We start from the raw sequence: 22,990 nt of genomic DNA, 5'->3' as shown, positions 1-22,990 counted from the left end.
CTTATCAGACCAGACCATATTATTTCTCACCATCTTGGAGTCCTTCAGGTGTTTTTTAGCAAACTCCGTGCAGGCTTCCATGTGCACTGAAGAGAGGCTGGGAAGCATTTTTAAGCAATAAAAACTGCAAATGTGTGTAAAAGCCCAACCACAGTTTTGGGATTCAAACCACTGCCTGTAACTCGTGCAAAGGGGAGAGTTCTAGCCTCGAAAGCCCCACGAGTGGCTTGGAAAGCAGCCTGGGTGAAGTTGTGACTGAAAAGAAAAAAAGTGTACACCAGGCGCTGGGAAGCATTTTTAAGCGACAAAACCTGCAAATGTGTGTAAAAGTCCAAACCTCCAAGTCCATAAGTTTTTTTAATGGTAATATTTTATATAATTTACAAATGATATACTCGGAAAGCAGACCACAGTGTTCCTGTAATATTGTAACTGCATAAAATCAATTGACTGAACAGTCTCATTTCCATTTGTGGCAGTAAGCCGTTAAGGGCTCAAGTCATTGATAACTCCCATGTAGTTCTGTCTTAGCAGATGGCTTTGCTGTAAAATGTAAAAACACAGAACAAAACATTAAGCACCCATACACAAACAGGAACATAGTTGATGCACTTATCAAGCACAAACAGCACCGTAGTAAAAAGAAAGTGTGTGTACCAACTATGGACATCCTTCATACCACTGTAGGGGCTAGTCTAGAGTTAGTCTCTTTCAGGTACACATTCCGGTGGGTACAATGATTTGTCATAGCTTGAGGATCAGAAGCTTATCCCTTATAGTAAGCTTAAGCTTATAGTACAGACCATCAAATCAATACATGGTTCATTGAGTAAGTGATCAGCCAGTTTTACCTGCTCAACAGACTAGAAACAACAAGTGAGGACCAAACCATGCAGACATTTGCATCCCACATATCCACCACAAGTCAACAATCTCATAGACCATCTTAAATTACACATAAAGTAGGTTCCTCCCCCGACTCTGGGCTCAAACTGCTGTATGCTACTGAAGGCTCCGAGACTCTGTGACTGGGCTGGAGTGGGTCACTGGTACGATGGTCGACTGTGTTCCTGAACTGCTTGTAGACTCGGGGGTCCTGAACCACATAGGTGGATGCAGAGGAATAAACCACCAGGCCCAAGATAACGATGAAGAACGACAACAAATAGAGGCAAGAAAACTGCAACACACATAGCAAAATATACATTTTGGTTAAATGACTTTTTACTCCGCAACACGGAGACTCTCAAACATTCATTCAACACAAGCTACGGTATAACACAGTATGTGTCATGAGTTACCTCTATTGAAATCAGTCTTTTGTGTCGCGCGCTGCGTTACCACACCAAAAAAAGACATTCAAAACGATTGTCATTTTGTAACAAACAAGCCAGCGGCTGTACGTGAAAACGGAACCACACAATTGGTATTGCTAGAGTACCAATCTCGTCGCTTTTAATGTGAGTCTGCTCAAGCCATGCACACACAAGACAATGGGGCCGATTTGAGCCCACCCCGAAACTGGTTGTTATTTAGGTTAGCTTCATAAAAACACGGACTTCACCTGCTACAGGCAACCCACACATTATATATTTATTTATTAAGAGAAAATCCTCCCATAAAAAACAAACAAACAAACAAACAAACATATGTCCACATTGATTAAATTCAAATTCCTCCTTTTCCTTACATTCTGTATCCCCCTCTCGAACACCAACTGCCATCATGTCTTCTTCCCTCACGACATCTTCCTCTCGCTCTCTTGCTTGGTAGCTCCATCCCTCATCATTCTTCTACCAATATACTCTCAAACCATCCAAGTCTGCTCTCTCGAACTTTGTCTCCAAAACATCGAACCTCGGCCGTCCCTCTGATGAGCTCATTTCTAATTCCATCCAACCCGGTCGCCCCGAGAGAGAACCTCAACAGCTTCATTTCGGCCACCTCCAGCTCTGCTTCCTGTTGTCTCTTCAGTGCCACTGTCTCTAATCCGTCCATCATGGCTGACCTCACCACTATCATACTGTCCTCCATTGTCATATAAACTTTATAAACAGAGACTCTGCTGTCACATCACAGACCTGACACCTTCCTCCACCCATTCCAACCTGCTTGGATCCGTTTCTTCACCTCATTATCACACTCCCCATTGCGGTGGACTGTGCACCCAAGTATTTTAAATCCTCCACCCTGTCTAACTCTTCCCCTTGTAGCCTCACTCCCCCCCTCTCATTCATGCTCATACTATATATTTTGTCGGCTAATCTTTATTCCTCTCCTTTCCAGTGCATGCCTCAGGCTTCCTAAACGTTCCTCCAGCTGCTCCCTGCTTTCACTGCAGAGCACAATATCATCTCCGAACATTATGGTCCATGGGCATTCCAGTTTAACCTCATCTGTCAGCCTATCCATCACCACTGCACACAGGAAGGGGCTCAGAGTTTATCCCTGATGCAGTTCCACCTCCACCTTAATCTCCTTTCTCACACCTCACCAATGTTCTGCTGCACTCATACACGTCCTGTACTATTCTACAACCCCAATTCCGATGAAGTTGGGACGTTGTGTTAAACATCAATAAAAACAGAATACAGTGATTTGCAAATCATGTTCGACCTAGATTTAATTGAATACACTACTCATCCAACACCTGTTTGGAACATCCCACAGGTGTACAGGCTGATTGGGAACAGGTGGGTGCCACGATTGCTTCCCTGAATTGCTCAGTCATTCACAAGCAAAGATGGGGCGAAGTGCCCCTCTTTGCGAACAAGTGCGTGAGAAAATAGTCGAAGAGTTTAAGGACAATGTTCCTCAACGTACAATTGCGAGGAATTTAGGGATTTCATCATCTCCGGTCCATGACATCATCTAAAGGTTCAGAGAATCTGGAGAAATCACTGCACGGAAGCGGCAAGGCCGAAAACCGACATGGAATGCCCGTGACCTTCGATGCCTCAGGCGGCACTGCATCAAAAACCGACATCAACCGTTGACAGATGAAGACGTCTTTGAAAAGTTAGCACACAAAAAATTTAATAAAACGGAAATCCGGACAAGTCCGATGAGTGACTATGAATGCCATGCCACGCTATCATTGTTATATTCTGTGAATAAGACCTTATCTATGTGAAGGTAATCAGAAAACACTTATGTTTACGCTTCAAATAATAAAAACAATAAAAGGGCTTTGGTGTATTTTGTTTTGTTTTCAAGCTTCAGAGAGGTCAGCAATCTGTCACCGCACTTGCAGTGCTAAAATGTGTATGCTGCAAATAAAAAAAGAGGGGAAAAGTTCATGTTTACATGCCAGTCTTATTCCAACTAATGCCATAAGAATATTGGAGACCATGTATGAGCAAGTGTTACCCTGTAATGAAAGAGGAAGAGGCCACAGAGGAGACTGTATAGGTGAGCTGTGAGCAGAGAGAGGTTGATCCAGGTGGCACTCGTCTTCTTCATTACCAGCGGCATCAAGCTGTACAGGCTGAACATGAAGGCGCTGAAGGCCACATAGAGAAGACCTGTCACACAAACAGAGGCGGTGTGCCAGATTCTTTTGGGACATTATATTTACACAGCATTTTAGAACTCCAACAGAGGCAAATGGACACAACTTGCCTATCTGCCAGTCCCAGGGAACCTTCAGCAGTTCTTTGTGTTCCATTATGGCCCTGCAACACAGCACACAGACTCCAGATGACTGATGCCAGATAGATATATATATATATATATATATATATGCCACTGACTGCATGTTGTGTAATTTGCCAGCTATACTGGCTTATGTGTGCTGAGAAGCTCACGCTTGCTTTTGCAGCTCCCACCCCGTAGTCATCATGGCCATATGCTGTAAAGTTAACATACTTTATTTTTTTCTGCAGACATCATACAATTGTTTGAATCATATTTATCAAACAGAACACTGCAATAGTCAACAGTGTCAAGTCCCCTTATCTTGAGAACCCAATTGGAGTACCACAAGGATCCATCCTTGAGCCAATGCTCTTGCATCAGTGACCTGCCTGTTGTCGGTCCAAGGCTCCATGTACAGATGGATACCGATTTAACAAACTAAACATGCAAACACCAATGTTATTGTATACTTATTTTTGTTAGGTCTACATTTAATGTGCTATTGCCAACACGAACACTAATCACGTTATAGTGTACTCGTTTGTAGTCTATTGCCGACATGTTTTTATGTTTCGGGAACTAAACGGATGGAAATTGGCCTGTGCTAAATCTGGCACTTTTAAACTTCAATCATGTAAATTTGCTAAATGTTTATTAAGGTGCACTGCCCCGTCCAAATAAACAAATAAAGAAAAAAAGTCCGATGTACTTTTGAAATGTTGTTTCTAATGTACTAAACAAATCAAAACTGCTTCCTTGTGAATAAAGATGAAATTGTAAAAGGCTTGAATTTGGCTTCGTTTTTTTTTCTGGCCGTGTGCATGTCCATCTGCTGCTCCACAGAATTTCTGTGTCATCATGTACCTGTAATCTGCCACAAAACCCATAAAGACACGGGCATATGCCAGTACGGCTCACTTCCTCTTAGAAAAAGGACACTCTTCTCACACTTTAGACCGGTGATTTCCAACCTTTACGGAGCCAAGGCACATCTGTTACAATTGTAAAATCTCACAGCACACCAACAAACAAAAATGTCACAAAAAGTGGATACATGAATTACTGTACGCACTTCCTGCCATCTAATAGAAGACCATTTATCTGTTCTGTCTGTCACTATGCCTCACTGCCATAAATAGAGGAACAACGATACATTATTTCTTGTAAATAAATAATGAGGTGTTCCGGGCACGTCCCACTGGAATGAGACCCCGGGGACGACTCAGGACACGCCGGAGAGACTACGTCTCTCGGCCGGCCTGTGAACGCCTCGGGATCCCCCCGGAAGAGCTGGATGAAGTGGCTGTGGAGAGAGAAGTCTGAGCGTCCCTGCTAAAGCTACTGCCCCCCGCGACCCGACCCGACCCGATAAGTGGCAGAAAATGGATGGATGGATGGAAATCATTTTTTCAGCAATTAAGTAACATTTTGTAATTTCCCACGCCACACCTAATTCCTGGGGTCAGAGCTGCGGAGCTGGGTGGGGTGGCCCTCTGATTGGCTGTCCTGCCCGATTGGCCCGACCTGCAGGAGCCATGCCTCTTAATCACTCACTCTGCACACTCTTACACCACTCACTGTAAATAGTTTTGCTTTATTTTCCACTGGTCACATCCAGGCACATACACATATTCAGGGTTTCTTGGGGGCTAGTGTAGGGTTGGGGCGTGCGGGTGTCAGTGCTGTTTCCCGTTCCAAGTGCCCTGCTCCTGCACCCTGCCTGCCCCCCAGGATTTTAATGCATCCCCTTACTTTTAATGCACCACATACACCCCTCTCTGGGTGGCGGTGAGTCTTGGGTGGGGGGTTGGCTGTTAGGCAGCAGTGTCTGGCATTCAAGTTTAATGCAAAGATGGTCTCTTGTGAACTAAATAGTGCTTATTTAGAAGCACTTTTGACTAATTTACTGTCAATTTAACTACTGCGTTTTGCTGTGGGATGACACAAGAGAACTACTGTAATTTCTCGTGTATAATGCGCATCCATGTATAATACGCACCCCCAAAGTTGACTTCAAATTCCTGTAAAACCCTTCTACTTATGTATAATGCATTTTTACAATGCATGATTTTGCCTCTGCCCATATGATGAAAACATGAAGTATTAGCTGTATTTTGTTAGTTTTTTCAAAGAATTATTCTGAAGTTAAGCAAATTATTTTAACACGTAATACTTTTCTTTTTATTTACTTGCTCTTATTTTGAAATTCATAGCCCTACTTTTATTTAGTAAATGAGAAAAAACACACAGTTGTGCTCATATGTTTGATTACCCAGGCAGAATTTGTAAGATGGGTACAATTATTTTAAGAAAACATGAAGCAAGTTAAACTGTCAAGCATTTCAGAAAAGCATTATCATTAAACAAAACATAACCATGAAGAAATGAATGATGTTTGTTGTTGAGTATCAGTCGTATTTTTAAAAAAAAACTATATTGAACAAATGATGCCAGGGTATGTAAACTTATGAGCACAACTGTACATATAGGCAGTTATACCTACCCCTCTCATATTGGAATGAAAGTGTAGGCTACACCTTTTTCATAACCTCTAGGTGGCGGTGGCATATTGGAATAAAAGTGTACCAGTTTTTCATAACCTCTAGATGGTGGCATACATTTATAAAATGTGAAAGTTTTTTTCCATTTTCCCCTATACCTATGTATAATGCGCACTATTGACTTTTGACAATTTTTTGGGGAGGGGGGGGGGGGCATTATTCACGAGAAATTACGGTAATCACTATTTCTTGGTCAACACACATGTGAAACACTTGAGTCTACACCCTTAGATTTAGACTAGATCACTTATGTAAATTGGTAAACATTTTCGTACATTTGACATGGAAAATTCTCAGGGTTTTGATTTTATTTATTCACTCACAGTTGGATGCCACTGAAAAACGAACCAAAGAGACCCATCATGCCCAGGAACTCCACGCGACTCAGGTTCTTCACTATGAACTCCTCACAAACGTTGGAGATCCCGTACAAAGTGGCTCCTCCCAAAACTAACAGATCACCAAACAGCTTTTGTTCCCCTAGAAAGGGAAGAAGAGTATGAAGAAAATAAACTAAAACACTTGGATTTATGAACAGTGAAGAAAATTGGTTCGTATTTTGCCCTTACCATTGGTAGACTTTCTTTTTTTTACCTCTTGTATACAACTGAAAACAGTGGACCCTCAGAAGTCAAACACAATCAGCTCCAGGAGCTTCAAACCTTCAATTTTTTTTATTAGGAATAGAATTAGGCGGCACGGTGACCGACTGGTTAGAGCGTCGGCCTCACAGTTCCAAGGACCGAGGTTCAATCCCGGCCCCGCCTGTGTGGAGTTTGCATGTTCTCCCCGTGCCTGCGTGGTTTTTCTCCGGGCACTCCGCTTTCCTCCCACATCCCAAAAACACGCGTGCTAGCTTAATTGACAACTCTAAATTGCCCGTAGGTGTGAATGTGAGTGCGAATGGTTGTTTGTTTGTATGTGGCCTGCGATTGGCTGGCAACCGGTCGAAGGTGTACCATGCCCCAATGTTTTGGAGTCCTTAAACAGACTTCAGCCGACCTATTGAATGTAAGGAACTTGGGACGTTTCTGTTGCCTGTCAGACTACTTCTTCCTAAATGCGAGCAGGAAGCACCAACCGGGCAGATGACTGCGACAATGACAATGGAAGTGACACGAGATCTGTCAGCACACACCGCAAGACCATATTTCAGTTAGCATCAAAGCTTTAACGCCACGTGTTTTTCTTTCCATTTTTTGGGGAACCTTTTCCTGCAACGACCGTGAGAAGGGAAGGTCATAACATGAGAAGAGAAGAAGAGGAATATCCATCAGAAGCGTTGAAGGCCTATTGTGCGATACGATGACTAAAGAACATTTTGCATAGAGGGCAAAATCCTAACTATTACCACCACTAAGTATGAATTGCTTGAGGTTCTGTTTTGAACAAGTATGCCATTTCCAGTTTTGGCGGTGGCAGCCACCTTGTATTGTGTGTCCCTGCTATCTAAATATCAATCTCAGCGCACGTATAGACAACCAATCACACTAACAACAAGGGCCTATAGGCAATTTAGAGTCCTCAGTAAACATAAGCCTCGTGATTTTGGAGGAAGGCAGAGAAAACGGATCACCTGACTCTGAGGCAGATGTTCTCGACACTTGTTCAATGTGTTGCTCAGTGATCTGTCGCTAAGTCAGATGGACAGCTTTCGAATGGCTTGGTCTTGGCAGAAGTCGGAGGCATGCTGAGCACCGTTAAAGTTCACAAAGGTTTGCGAAAACGACAGCGTGCTATGTACCGACTTGTACAATAACAGGACGTCGTCAGCATCTCCATGATGATCGAATTGAAAACAGAGGACAGTACGTCGATACGGTGTTTGAGCGTGGACTCACCGAGGCTCTGCTGCCGGCCAAGTAGGACGTCAGCCCCCACCGTGCACCCGATAGCCAAGAGACACAATACTGTGCCTGCAATGTGGACGGCCTTGTACCTCACCAATAGAAAGAACCAGGACAGCAGCAGGACCACTGGGATGACAAAGCAGTCTAACAGCTGACAAGAGAAAGAAAGAAAGAAGAACCAACACATGCATAAATAAATCACTGATGTGAGCAATGGGTGATTGTTTGCCAGACATAAAATGGCATCCTTGAAAATGCACAAAAGGAATGTTACTGTGTTCACAATGTATTTCAACATTGTATTATTTCAATTGTCGAATTGATGTTTATTTTTAAACCTTGGCGCCATTAGCTCCTAGCTTGTCATTCCAACAGCCTAGCGGGTGGGCCAAGTTTAGCTAGCTTATTGATCACTTTCGACAATGCTCAGGCACATGCACGGTCAGTTTTGGGGGCAGGTGCTTAAGGCAAAAAAAAAAAGGCCACCCATCGCCAAAATGAATTCGTTAGTTAACCTAACCTAACCTAACCCTAACCTGCTCGATATTTGAAAGGTTTTCTGAGAAAAGGGGCAGAAGCACTTATTCACATTTTCTGACCCTTTCAAAAAAAGTCCAGGCAGACATTTTGAGGCTTAGGTCTTAAAGGGTTAAGAAAAAAATGGAACTTATTACTTTCTAACACAATCAATGCAATGAATAATGAGCTCTACTATTCCTCGTCTCCTTTCTGTCTCTCCTTGTCCTCAGTGTTTCCTCCGTGTTTATCGCCACATGAATTCCTATCGCCACGCCGCCTGCCCTCGTCACCGCCTGCCACGTGTTCCCTGCCTCCACTACCCACCGGCGCACCTCAAGGCACAGCTACATTCCCCCTTTTCAATAAACTGTTCATCACAACCTCTCAGCCTTCGCCTGCACTTGGGTCCGGTCTACATTCCGACGTGACAGAGTTCTCCATGATCCACCTAACTGTTGAGGCCGTGAGAGCCTATGAAGAGGTGACAGAGGTTTCAGAAGTAAAATATGTCTCTGTGTCCAAAGTAATCCCCCTCGTGTCACTACTTCACAGAGCAGCCGCAACCGCTGAGCATCGAGGTAGCTCTCTGTCAGCAGAGCCGGGACTGCAAATTCAACGCAGGTTCCGTGGGATTGAAACCTGCTACAGTCTGGCTGCGATCACTTTCCTGGATATCAGGTTTAAAAAAGTAGTATTCGGTGACAAAGACAATGTTGAAAACAAGAAACTTATCACCTAACATCCGAGTCTTCTGCACCCCCACAGGCAGCTTCTTCATCACCTTGGCCTAACTCTGCCTCACCAGGGAGTCCTGCACCTACTTCCAGCTCTGCCCCAGTGAATAAAGGGATATGGGCCGGTTTTGACACTCAGGTTTTGGCAGCCCAACAGCACTGCAAAACAGGTATTGATGCACTTACTGAAATGCATCGCTACGTGCGGCAAAAGCCAGTTCCAAGGGACCAGGACCCATTACTTTGGTGGAAAAGCCACGAGCAAGCCTTCCCGTCCTTAAGCAGACTTGCAGCCAAGTACCTCGGAATCACTGAGAGGCTATTTCCCAAGGCAGGAGAGTTAGTGAGCCAGAAAAGTAACAAAGTCAACATTCTGTTGTTTCTAAACAAAAACGTATACATGCAAAATGAGAGTCCATCCACAATGTGAACTTTGTTGCAGTTCGAGTTCTAACCTGAAGACCACCCAGGTCCGAAAAGAATTATATCTAAGTCAGAGTCAGCTGTTTTTATTCAACTTTTCTTTATTTGAATTTCTTTTCAAAATGTGATTCGCTCAGATGTTCAGTTGACCTTTTGGTTGCAGAGATTCTCTTGAATTGCTCTGATGAAAGAAAAAAACTAAGTTTGATATTTGGCGGCTTGTTTAATGCTGATACAGTGGTATTCAATCAATGTTCATCAGAATCAGAATCAGAATCATCTTCATTTGCCAAGTATGTCCAAAAACACACGAGGAATTTGTCTCCGGTAGTATCATAAGTTCATCATCACATTCACAAGTTTTCAAAAGTAAAACTCCTTTTTTTGGGACATATAAAAGTATCGGTATTGGCATCGGGATACTAGCCTTGGTATCACCCGGTATCGGATCGAAAGGAAAAATAGTGGTATCGCACATCATCCCTAGTGCTGAATTAAGGTTTTATGATTCATACGGGAGTTATTTCACAACCGAGCACGTTAAACATATCATTTGTTAAACATGACATCGTGACAAAGTCACCACAAAGCATAAGAGCTCTGTGGAAACGAGTGTTTTAGTAATAATCTAGAGTTAACTTGTGATCATATGGATTGTTTCACCTTCTCACCAAATGTATGCTCCTCCAGATACAACGAGAACATTCTCGAGTTTCTCGACTTTGACCAACGGAGTCAGTAAGGTCAGTAAATGACACATCGATATGGTTTCTCACATTCAACCAAATCAAATACAAATACCTGTACACTGGGCAGTGTGGTGTATTGGTAGGCTTTTAGTATCAGGTAGTTGGCCTCGATGTCTATCAAACCTAAAACCATGTACTTCCACCAGCGCTGCTTCAAAATGGCCAACAAGTTTCCTTCACCTGGTGAAACAGCGACACACACACACACACACACACAAAACTGAAGGATAACAAATGTTCGTCAATGAATAGGCATGCCATTCCATTTGAAAAAGAACAATGTGATATTTGTTTTGTTATTTTGTGACTCACCTTGACAGCACTCTTGAGACTCACATAATCATTTTACAAGATGAAACTGCCGAGTAAACCTAACTTTTCTGCAGTGGAACAACTGATGAATGATGAAGAAACCGCGTGTCTGCTACCCTTCAACCTACGCTAATATTCAAAATGTCAAGCTACAGTACGTACAAAGACGTCCGTCCATCCATTTTCTGGAGCGCTTCTCCCCACGCGGGTCACGGGCAAGCTGCAGCCCATCCCAGCTATCTTCGGGCGAGAGGCGGGGTACACCCTGAACCGCTCGCCAGCCAATCGCAGGGCACATAGAAACAAACGACCAATCGCACTCACATTCGCACCGACGGGCAATTTAGAGTCTTCAATCAACCTACCACGCATGTTTTTGGGATGTGGGAAGAAACCGGACTACCCGGAGAAAACTCACCCAGGCGGGGCCGGGATCTGAACCCCGGTCCTCGGAACTGTGAGGCAGATGTGCTAACCAGTCGCCCACAGAAGCAACAGTTCAAATAAAATAAAAGGAAAATATTCAGGACACACCAGTCGGTATTTTCGCGTACAGGTCCGCAAACACGTAACTCTTGGTGGAAGCTGTTATACTGTAGCTGCCAATGGACACAACTATTTTCTTGCATATTCTGTTTTTAGGTGGTTATAGCCAGGTGTCCTATAAGGGCCATATAATGTACAGTATACTCTGTGTGTACCTTGCCTGACTGCCAGCGTGGTGGTGTAGACCAGAAACAGCATGATGTAGCTGAGAAAGCTCTGGAACACTGGTGTGCTGGCGTGGAAGTCATCAGCCAAGTACTTGCTAGTCAGGCCGATGGCACAGATCAACAAGGACAGGACCTGACCTAAGGCCAATGTCACCAGCAGGTCTCTGCAGGGGACAGAAGACAGACTGTATATAAACTCAAACGTCCTTGTTTTTTATGGTTCCATAGCTGTTTTTGTTTTTTTTGACAAACAAATTGAATCCTACAAGAATACATATGATCTGTATAGAAGCTTTTATTAACAATAACTGTACTGTACTGTGCGTTTTCCGTCCATGAAAGAACCCTACAAAACAATAATTTTGTATTGTACAGTAATATGGGTGCACAAAACCAAATATTTGTTCTTTACAGCTTCCCACGGGCTCACCGCCTGTGGGAGGGGCCATAGGGGTCGGGTGCAGTGTGAGCTGGCCGGTGGCCGAAGGCGGGGACCTTGGCGGTCCCATCCCCGGCTACAGAAGCTGGCTCTAGGGACGTGGAATCTCACCTCAATGGCAGGGAAGGAGCCCGAGCTGGTGTGTTAGGTTGAGAAGTTCCAACGGGATCTCGTCGGGCTCACCTCCACCTACGGCTTAGACTCTGGTACCAGTCATCTCGAGAGGGGTTGGACACTCTTCCACTCTGGAGTTGCCCACGGTGAGAGGCGCGAAGCACATGTGCACTTGGCACCAGGACACAACTTTGTGGTTGTGTCATCGGACTTGCGGCCCCATGTCTTAGACACTCGGGTGAAGATAGGGGCGGAGCTGTCAACCGATCACCACCTGGTGGTGTGTTGGCTCCAATGGTAGGGAAAGATGCCGGTCCGACCTGGCTGGCACAAACGTATTTGGGGTGGGTCAGCAGGGAACCTCTGGCAGAAGGAGTTTCAACTCCCACATCCAGCAGAACTTCACCGACCTCCCTGGGAAGGCTGGGCACGTTGAGTTCGAGTGGACCATGTTCCACACCACCATTGCAGTGCACCATCAACACTGTTTATAGTGGGGATGGGGCACTGTTGAACTTGACTCGAGATGTTATGAGTCGGTGGGGAGAATACTAAGAAGACCTCCTCAATTCCACCGACACGGCTTCCCATGAGGAAGCAGAGTCTGGGATCTCTGAGGTGGGCTCTCCTATCGCTGTGGTTTAGTTCACCGAGGTGGTTAAAAAAGCTACTCGGTGTCAAGGCCCCGGGGGTGGATGAGATCCGCCCGGAGTTCAAGCCTGCGGCTGTTGTGAGACTGTCCTAGTTGACATGCCTCTGCGACGTCATTTGGACATCGGGGACAGTGCCTCTGGATTGGCAGACTGGGGTGGTCGTCCCCCTTTTTAAAAAGGGGGATCGGAGGGTGTGTTGCAACTACAGGGGGATCACACTCCTCAGCCTCCCTGGTAAGGTCTATTCAGTGGTGCTAGAGAGAAGAGGGTCCGTTGGGAAGTCGAATCTCGGATTCCGGAGGATCAGTGGGGTTTTCGTCCTGGCCGTGGAACAGTGGACCAGCTCTAAACCTTCAGCAGGGTCCTCGAGGGTATATGGGAGTTCGCCCAACCAGTCTACATGTGTTCTGTGGACTTGGACATGTCTCCTGGGGTCTCCTCTCGGCCACCTCATCTGGCTCCTCTCGATGTGGAGGAGCAGCGGCTCTACTCTGAGATCCTCCCGGATGACCGAGCTTCTCACCCTCTCTCTAAGGGAGAGCCCGGACACCCTACGAAGGAAACTCATTTCGGCCGCTCGTATCCGGGATCTCGTTCTTTCGGTCACGACCCGCAGCTCGTGACCATAGGTGAGGGTAGGAACGTAGAGCGACCGGTAAATCGAGAGCTTCAACTTTCGGCTTAGCTCCTTCTTTACACCGATACACCCCGAGGTCCCCCTTCTTAGAAAGCGGGACCACCACCGCAGTCTGCCAATCCAGAGGCACTGTCCCCGATGTCCACGCAATCTTGGACAGCCCCACAACATCCATCCACCAATCTCATCTCATGCCACCGAGGAGCTTTTTAACCACCTCGGTGACCTCGACCCCAGAGGGGGCAAAGCCCATCTCAGAGACCCTAGACTTTGCGTCCTCATGGGAAGGCGTGTCAGTGGAATTGAGGAGGTCTTCAAAGTGTTCTCCCCACTGACTCACAACGTCCCGTGTCGAGGTAGACAGCTCCTCCTGCTTCCCCCTCCCCCCGCCCCCCTAAGGAGTGCCTTGACTGCAATTTGAAATCACCAATAACTTTTGGCAAACACAACTTTGAGCGCGGCTGTTTCAGCGCGGGAGACCTTTTCCCACCACACAATTGTCTTTACCGTTACTGATCAAATGATGTGAAAGCGATCCGAAAAAAAAGAGCAGTTGTGTTGCGCGTCTTAACGCGGTGGGTTGAGCTCGTGTTCGGAAAGCAAGTTAAATGAATGAGCGAAGCCAGTGACGTTGGCTTAAATGACGACGATCATCAAAAGTTGCAGGTTGATGACGGGCATGCCGCGAAAGAGGTGACACGTGATGCGTCCGCAGCGATGGAGACGTGAGCCCAGCGCCATCTGCCGGCGCATATGGAAGCATCTCGTCTTACCTGCTCAAGACCTTCCTGAGCCGCCGGCACCGGGTCCCCGCGCCTCCGGGCAGGCTCTCCGCGGTGGACACGACGGGCGGCATCATTGCTCGAGCGACAGAAGCGAGCGAAGACGGCCAGTGGCCTCGAGGAGGAGGAGGAGGAGCAGGAGCAGGAGCAGGAGCCGCCGCCTCCTGTGCTCCGTCTTGCACGTCGGGGGGCTTCGAGGATGCCAAAGTGCAATCGCGGAAATATTGTGGATCCGCCCATGAGAACAACGGCGTCATAATACGCACGCGACCTGTGGAGCAATCATCCGCTTGGGCTGATCGGGCTCGATGCTTCCAGCACTTCATGTTGGCTAGAAGAGGGAAAACAAAGGCACATTCAAGCTTTGCGAAGTTCGAATGAGCCAAGAGTTACTGGGAGTGACGTCCGAAGAATTTAGAAATTCACGTACAGCTGTTCTCAGAAAAGTGTATTGCATGGAGTTTTATTTCAAATTCGATGTTTTCTCAAGCATTCACGGACTTCACAAGGAACTCTTGTGGGATGGAAGACATAACTTCTTCCAAAGTCGTTGGTTTGGTACACTTGCTCCTTTTAATCATGGAACATACACAAAAAAACGGAGAAAAATATTACAACATATGGCGGACGACCGGTTCGAGCGTCTGCCTCACAGCTCTGGGGACCCGGGTTCGATTCCCGGCCCCGCCCGTGTGGAGTTTGCGTGTGTGGCTCTTCTCTCGGGTTTCCTCCCACGTCCCAAAAACACGCATGCTAGGTGCATGACCATCTCGTTTCATCGAGAAATCCTATTTGATCCCCAAACATTGCTGGTGGACTACATACAATTGGATGGCTATTGGGCTGTGTTTTAGGGGAACGTTCCAGAACTTTGGCAAGGGCATCTTTTGTTCAAAGTCTATTTATAATTAGGCATGAAGTCAAATAGCAGCTCCCTGGTCAACATGTGGAAGGGACAAGCAAAAACACACAAGCAATCACAAAAGTGCATTTCTTTATTTCGGAGCCTTCAATTTGGAGAAACATACTTCGACACGATGACTTAAGAGTTGGGATGCGCACACGCACGCACACACAGAGCCACGTGAACTTCTTGTATTTACACAACCAATCTCTCTCTGCCTCAGCAATACTTCCGCTCATGTTTTGAATAGGATTGAAGAATTTCTCACTAAAATGAAGCCACATTTCCGCAGCGTGGCACAAAGCCTGGTTTCATATTCATCTGCTGCTGCTGCCGCCGGGTGAGTGAAGTCCTCAGTGATAAACAGCAGCTGGAGATTGGAGAGAGAGAGAGAGAGAGAGACTCAGCGGACAGACTGTCCTCTATTTTCTCTGGCTCAAGGAACATGCTGCAGAGGTCCTGGAATTTCAGTGCATTGCAGTACAAAAGCTGGTGGCAGGAAGTGAGCGATCCAGCTCTGACTCCTGGCTTTGTTCACTGTCTCGGCGACCCGAGAGAATCCTCGAGTGTGGGACAGAGGGGGGGAGGGGGGGGGGGGTCAAGTCATGACGGAGGCACGAAGGGTCACCGTCTTACCCTACCCTCCTTGTCTTGACAGCGTGAACCCCTGAACTCATCTTTTGTTATCAACTTGAGACCGGCCTGCACGTCACTGGCCGAGGCGCTGCTGACATTCGCCGTACCGCTGCAGGGCGCCCCATAAGTCCTCATAAGAGATGTTTCTGTGTGAGGGCAGGGAGCTGATAACAAAGACCGACACTTAGAACACAGGAAAAAAACATGCAGAAACAGTTCACAAGTGTTTGCAATGCAATACGCAATTACTGGGGTATTTACACGTATACTTGGATATGAGATAATCGACTGAGATGAGAATCAGCACCTCCAAATCTGAGGCCATGGTCCTCAGTCGGAAAAGGGTGGCGTGCCCTCTCCGGGTCGGGGATGAGATCCTGCCCCAAGTGGAGGAGTTCTAGTATCTCGGGGTCTTGTTCACGAGTGAGGGAAGAACGGAACGGGAGATCGACAGGCGGATCGGTGCGGCGTCTGCAGTGATGCGGACTTTGCATCGGTCCGTTGTGGTAAAGAAGGAGCTAAGCCGAAAGGCGACGCTCTCGATTTACCGGTCGATCTACGTTCCTCCCCTCACCCACGGTCACGAGCTGCGGGTCGTGACCGAAAGAACAAGATCCCGGATACGAGCGGCCGAAATGAGTTTCCCCGGTAGGGTGTCCGGGCTCTCCCTCAGAGATAGGGTGAGAAGCTCGGTCATCCGGGAGCCAGATGAGGTGGCTGGGCCATCTGATTCGGACGCCTCCCTAGTGAGGTGTTCCGGGCACGTCCCACCGGGAGGAGACCCCGTGGACGACCCGGGACACGCTGGAGAGACTACATCCTTCGGCCGGCCTGGGAACGCCTCGGGATCCCCCCCGGAAGAGATGGATGAAGTGGATGGAAAGTCTGGGCGTCCCTGCTAAAGCTACTGCCCCCGCGACCCGACCCGGATAAGCGGTAGAAAATGGACGGACGGTTGGAAATGTTCACAGTTTGTGGTTGAAATACTTGTTTGAAGGCTTATTTTATCCCAAGTTTTGTTTAAGGCTGTCCTTATTGCGGCAGCCATTTTGGAAATGTCATTGCCGAATGCAGAGAGCTGTGACTGAATGTCTTCCTTTGGAAGGGGAACCACCACAGAACATTTTCAAACTGTTCTAAAATGTCTATGGGGCATCTGCAACAGGCTAAAGCAAAGTCAAAAAGTGGGTGTCCAGGATCAAAGGTGAAGAGAAAGAGGACGCTTTGAGTGACGAGCAAAGGAGCGGCAGACCAGCTTCAGGGGTGAAACCTGGCCGAGGCACTGCTCAGAGAAGATCGTAGAGTCGCCATTGATGACATCATCATTGATGACATAACCTGAACCTTCCCCTTCCCCTTCCCAAGCAAGAAATTCAATCACGGGGTATAACAACAATGAGGTCATTTCCAAAATGGCTAAGAGGAAGCGAAGAGCGTTAAGCTAACCCTTTTACACCCAGATTTTAAAAGTACAAATCGCGACGATTTCAGGGAAACAAATTAGGCTCGTTACTTGATAGATTCACATATTTTATATTGAGTTTAAACTTTTTGGACGTAAATGACTGGCCAACTGGCCAAAGTCTGGCCTGAAGAAGAAAAAATAAAATAAAACAACAAATAAAAAGTATCGTCATTGACAATTGACAGTGTCCAAATACTTCTTGGCCTAACCGTAGCTGGAAAACTCCAAGCACTATCAATCTGGTGCTATGGGATGCGATTTAACTGCTTGTGGAGCAAAAAGAGTCTCTGTTGCTGTGATTTACGACATTTACATAAAGTCTAAAAGGAAAGAAAGAACTGAAAATGCATTGAAAATTGCAATAAAAGTGTAATATAGCATCTGAATATATGAAGCATGGTTCCAATTGTTCCAATACAAAGGCACTCTTTCTTGGATCTGGTGAAGGGCCGAGGCATTTTGGGGGATTTGGGAGCTTCATAAATGTCTCTTGTATTCAGTTGGATGATTTGTATTAACAAAAAAATAACTTACATGAATTCAGTGAGTCTGATGTGCCAGGGGAGGAAGCCCAGAGTGCTGTCAACAGGTCCAAACTTCACCACCATCTCTGGATCTGGAAGATGATTTGCCTCTGGAACAACACAACACAGGGAGCTTGCTACGTTATCACCTTGGTTTTGTCAATCCATCAATTTTCTTTGTGCTTATCTGGGTTCGGGTCACTGGGGCAGGAGCTTGAGCAGGGAAGCCCAAACTTCCCTCCCCCCGGCCACTTCGTCCAGCTCTTCCGGGTGGATCCTGAGGCATTCCCAGGCAAGCCGGGAGACAGTCTCTCCAGCGTCCCCTGGGCCTCCTCCTGGTAGGACGTGCCCAGAACACCTCATCAGGGAGGTGTACTGGGGGAAACCTAACCAGATGCTCAAACTAGCTCATCTGGCTCCTCTCATTGCGGAGACCGAGCTTCTCACCCGATGTCTTAGGGAGAGCCCGGACGCTTGTATCCACGATCTTGTTCTTTTGGTCAGAACCCGTAGCTTGTGACCACAGATGAGGGTAAGAATGTGAATCGACCGGTAAATCGAGAGCTTTGCCTTTCGGCCCAACTCCTTTACCACAACAGACTGATACAGTGTCTGTATCACTGCAAATCCTGCACCGATCCACCCGTTGATCTCCCGTTCCCTTCTTCCCTGACTTGTGAACAAGACCCTGAGATACTTCAACTCCTCCACTTGGGGCAGGATCTCTTCCTCGACCCGTAGAGGACACACACCCTTTTCCGACTGAGGACCACGACCTCAGATTTGGAGGTGCTGATGTTTATCACACCCGTTTCACACTCGGCTGCAAATCGGTCAGTCGAGAGTTGAAGATCGCAGCTTGATGAACCCGACAGAACCACATCATTTGAAAAAAGCAGATGCAAGGCTGAGGTCTCCAAACCAGACTCCTTCAACTCCTTAGCTCCGCCTATAAATTCTGTCCATAAAGGTAATAAACAGAATCGGTGAAAGGCCAGCCTTTGCGGAGTCCAGCCCTCTCTGGAAACAAATCCGACTTAGTGCCAGCAATGCAGACCAGACTCTGACACTGGTCTTACAGGGACAGAACAGCCCTTATTAAGGAGCACCCTCCACAGAACCCCAGAGAGACACTGTTATACCCCTTCTCCAAGTCCACAAAGCACATGTCGACTGGTTGGGCGAACTCCCATGCACCCCCGAGGACCCTGCCCAGGGTGTAACGCTGGTCCACTGTTCCATGGCCAGGACGAAAACCACACTGCTCCTCCTGAATCTGAGATTCAACTTCCTGATGTTCTTTTTGCACAATTGTCAAAAAAGTACCGGCATTACCAGATAACTAGCAACCCTTTATTGCTCAGCGACTGTTTTCTGAAAATGTACTGCAGTTCACCTCCAATTCGGTGGATCGAGAAGGCGGTGGCGTAGATGGTATGGAGAACCGAGGGGCACGCAGAGTACGTCATCACAGCATGTGACTAAAATGGTGGCGGTAGCATCATGCTGTGGGGGTGTTTTTCAGTTGCAGGGACAGGGAGTCTGGTTGCAATCGAAGAAAAGATGAATGGGGCCAAGTACAGGGATATCCTGGACGAAAATCTTCTCCAGAGTGCTCAGAACCTCGGACTGGGCCGAAGGTTCACCTTCAAAAAAGACGATGACCCTAAGCGCACAGCTAAAATACCGAAGGAATGGCTTCAGAACAACTCTGTGACTGTTCTTGAACGGCCCAGACAGAGCCTTGACTTACGAACCCAATTGAGCAGCTCTAGAAAGACCTGAAAATGGCTGCCCACCAACGTTCACCATCCAACCTGACAGAACTGGAGAGGATCTGCAAGGAGGAATGGCAGAGGATCCCCAAATCCAGGTGGGAAAAACCTGTTGCATCATTGCTGTATGAGCTCAAAAGGCTGCTTCGACTAAATACTGAGCAAAGGCTCGGAATACTGACGGCTGTGTGATACTGCATTGTTTCTTTTTGAATAAATCCGCAAACATTTCAACAATTACGCAATTGAATTTAAATATGTTTTTCTGTCAATATGGGGGTGCTGTGTGTACATTAATGAGGAATTTTTTTTTTATTTTAACGGCTGCAATATAACAGTGAAAAATTTAAGGGGGTCTGAAAACTTTCCGTACCCACTGTGTGTGTGTGTGTGTATATATATATATATATATATATACGATTGATAAAAAAATGGAGACTATTTTAAGGCGATATTGCGCAGATCTATTCCAACGAACTGTAAAATCAAATCATTCCATTCTTCTCTGAATGTGAAAAGTGCATACAAAACTTCCCATTCACAAGTCAATGCGCAGGTTCGGAAGCGTCACCTCTGAGCAGTGCGTCCAGCATGGAGACGGTGATGTCTTTGGAGCTCCTCTCTTTATTTTCCACAGAGCGACAGAGTTGCTGTGCAGCCTGAACAATACTCTGCTTTCCGTCTTCCGGAGACAGCACCTTCGCTGTGGGCCTGCATGACACCACTGACACGCACACACACACACGTTACACTGACATGCAGCCTAACACGCTTCTGGCAGAGCACTTGAAGTCAACTTCTCATCGCTCCCCTTGACCTTTTGATTATTCCATTGATTTAACTTTCCCCTCCATATGTGGCATAACGGAAGACTTGTGTTCACAATTACATAACGCGCGTGTCACCAGCATCAGGCCAATGGCGCAGTTCGACAGATGTGCCGCGTCCTTACCATTATCATGGTGTTTGTCGGCGCAATCACTCAGGAACTCCACATTATATTTGGATCCCTCTGTACCTAGCAGATGCTGTTGTTGCATCACTATCACCTCCAGCAGACGGGAGTTGTTCTTCCTGAAAATACCTGGGGGGGGGAATGAATGAACAAATAAATACATTAATTACAAAATAATAATAATAATAATTACTTGGAAACATGAGAACAACGCCAACAGCTTTACAACACGCTGTTGTCTGTAAATGTCGTTGCTCCCTAATGTGCACATTCCAAAATATTGTATGGTCCACTCGGACTCAATGTCCCCCGCCTCCCCTGAGACGTGGGTGAAGTTCTGCCGGAGGTGGCAGTTGAAACTCCTTCTGACAGGGGATTCTGCCAGACGTTCCCAGCAGACCCTCACAATACGTTTGGGCCCGCCAGGTCGGACCGGCATCTTCCCCCACCGTCGGAGCCGACTCACCACCAGGCGGTGATCGGTTGACAGCTTCGTCTCTCCCTTCACCCGAGTGTCCAAGACATGCGGCCGCAAGTTCGATGACACGACCACAAAGTCGATCATCGAACTGCCACCTAGGGTGTCCTGGTGACAAGTGCACGTGTGGACACCCTGATGCTGGAACATGGTGTTCGTTATGGACAATCCGTGATGACCACAGACCAATAACAGAACACTGCTCGGGTTCTGATCGGGGAGGCCGTTCCTCCCAATCGCGCCCTTCCGGGTATCACTGTCATTGCCCACGCGGGCATTGAAGTCCCCCAGCAGAACGATGGAGTCCCCAGCGGGAGCGCTCTCCAGCACCCCTTCCAAGGACTTCAAAAAGGGTGGGTACTCTGAACTGCTGTTTGGTGCATAGGCACAAACAACAGTCAGGACCCGTCCCCCCACCCGAAGGCGGAGGGAGGCTACCCTCTCGTCCACCGGGGTGAACCCCAACGTACAGGCACAGAGTCGGGGGGGCAATAAGTATACCCACACCTGCTCGGCGCCTCTCACCGTGGGCAACTCCAGAGTGGAAGAGAGTCCAACCCCTCTTGAGAGGACTCGCACCAGAGCCCAAGCGGTGTGTGGAGGCGAGTCCGACTACATTTAGTCGGAACTTCTCGACCTCACACACCAGCCTCCTTCCCTGCCAGAGAGGTGACACTCCACGTCCATAGAGCCAGCTTCTGTAGCCGGGGATCGGATCGCCAAGGTCCCCGCCTTCGGCCACCGCCCGGCTCGCACTGCACCCGACCCCTATGGCCCCTCCCACAGGCGGTGAGCCCATGGGAAGGGGGACCCACGTTACCCTTTCGGGCTGTGCCCGGCCGGGCGCTATGGGTGCACCCCGGGCCACCAGGCGCTCGCCTTCGAGCCCCACCTCCAGGCCTGGCTCCAGAGGGGGGCCCCGGTGATCGTATGTATATACATGTCTAAAAATCATCATCTGATTTTCAGCCAGGGTCAAGCAACCCGTGGCAGCAATGCATACACAGTGATTACAAAAGAATATGAAATAACTGGAAGCAATGCGTTTATTTGCAAATTTACTTCAGTATTTTAGTGGCAAGAAATGTTTCACGGTGGAAACTAGAACTTACTTCAAGCAAGTGGTCAGCCTAAAAATGACCACAGACCACACCAGTGGCTCTTTCCGAGGTACAGCCATAGATCTACTTACACACTAGTTCAATTAAATTAGGTTGAGTGCTTGTTTACCGTGATTATCATAGATGCTGACATAGGATATACCAACAGCCATACACCACACTACCAGGTTGGCGATGTCCGTGTAGCTGGGCTCCTCTTCCGTAACTAACAGGCCGATGTGGCTCGGCAACTTCTCTAAAGACCGGCCGTCGTTCAGCCACCGGTGTCGGCGATTGGGAGCGCAGTTTCCATTTCCGGCCGTGCCATTAGCGTCGGGGTTATGGTTTGACTTCCTCCGGTGGTCCGGGAAGCCAGCTAGGGCCATTGGGAGTAGTAATGTGGCTATTGCCCGCTCCCACAGCCGCCCCTTCCAGCTCCGCAGACGGACACGGAGCCAGGAGACGAGCGCTCTGCCGTGAAGCAGAAACAGCAAGAGCCGCCACAATAAGCTGTACAACAGCGCCATAAATGGACTGGCTAATTCTAGAGTTGCTCGGGATATGATAACTGCTGCACAAGCCTATTATGTCGAAGTACTAACTGCCTGACAAATCCTTGTCGATGTCACCCGCCTGCCGCCATCTTGCTCTCCCCCCGACAACCCTTGACCTGTGAACTCTCAACGTGAATACACGTAACTCGCGGATTGGTCAAAGATAAGCATGACGTCTAAAAAGGGGGTGGATTCTGCTCATAGAATGAAACTATAGATGCGACGCGCCACTTTAAACTTGCGTGCTTACCGCAACGCTAACTAGTAGAGTCACAAGGCAGCCATTTATATGTGTGTGTGGACGGCGACCAAAAACCGAAACACCAAGGGTGCTGGCGCTTTGTACTGCATACGATTGTGCACAGCGCTGTACAAATATGACGAGGTCACTGGGAATAATCTTTCACAGGGGAAAATATTCATTAACCTTTTTACTTTTGGTGTTCAGTATTAATAGTACATGCTTTATCATTGACA

General features: G+C 47.3%; 1 protein-coding gene across 4 annotated transcripts; it reads right to left on the bottom strand.

Annotated features, from left to right (window-relative positions):
- Positions 1–338: 338 nt before the first annotated feature.
- On the bottom strand, positions 339–22,662 carry LOC133468315 (solute carrier family 35 member F1-like). 4 transcript variants are annotated; one of them, XR_009785451.1, is made up of 12 exons: positions 22,090–22,662; positions 20,379–20,510; positions 19,998–20,150; positions 17,662–17,761; positions 11,486–11,661; positions 10,525–10,652; positions 8,039–8,198; positions 6,521–6,677; positions 3,622–3,674; positions 3,370–3,524; positions 1,691–3,269; positions 1,040–1,180 (listed from the first exon to the last, which is right to left on the bottom strand). XR_009785451.1 is itself a non-coding variant. In XM_061754081.1 (11 exons), the coding sequence occupies exons 1-11, from the start codon at positions 22,484–22,486 to the stop codon at positions 947–949; spliced, it is 1,845 nt and encodes a 614-aa protein (XP_061610065.1). In that variant the 5' UTR covers positions 22,487–22,662; the 3' UTR covers positions 339–946. The 4 variants fall into 4 exon arrangements, 2 of the variants coding, with proteins under 2 accessions (XP_061610065.1, XP_061610066.1); XM_061754081.1 differs by lacking the exon at positions 1,691–3,269 and having other exon boundaries at positions 339–1,180; XM_061754082.1 differs by lacking the exon at positions 1,691–3,269 and having other exon boundaries at positions 339–1,180; positions 22,562–22,658.
- Positions 22,663–22,990: the final 328 nt, after the last annotated feature.

Source organism: Phyllopteryx taeniolatus, chromosome 18, assembly GCF_024500385.1.
Source record: "Phyllopteryx taeniolatus isolate TA_2022b chromosome 18, UOR_Ptae_1.2, whole genome shotgun sequence".
NCBI lineage: Eukaryota > Metazoa > Chordata > Actinopteri > Syngnathiformes > Syngnathidae > Phyllopteryx > Phyllopteryx taeniolatus.
Note: the sequence above shows the minus strand (reverse complement) of the source record. Positions and strands in the feature narration are given on the sequence as shown.

What these genes read in the sequence shown, in the direction of transcription:
- LOC133468315 (XM_061754081.1), bottom strand. Translation starts at nt 22,486, where the DNA reads ATGGCGCTGTTGTACAGCTTATTGTGGCGGCTCTTGCTGTTTCTGCTT. An exon ending in CACGCTGGCAGTCAGGCAAG is followed by an intron (nt 10,653 to 11,485) that starts GTACACACAGAG and finishes CTGTTTCACCAG; the next exon opens with GTGAAGGAAACTTGTTGGCC. An exon ending in TGGCCGGCAGCAGAGCCTCG is followed by an intron (nt 6,678 to 8,038) that starts GTGAGTCCACGC and finishes TTCCCTTTCTAG; the next exon opens with GGGAACAAAAGCTGTTTGGT.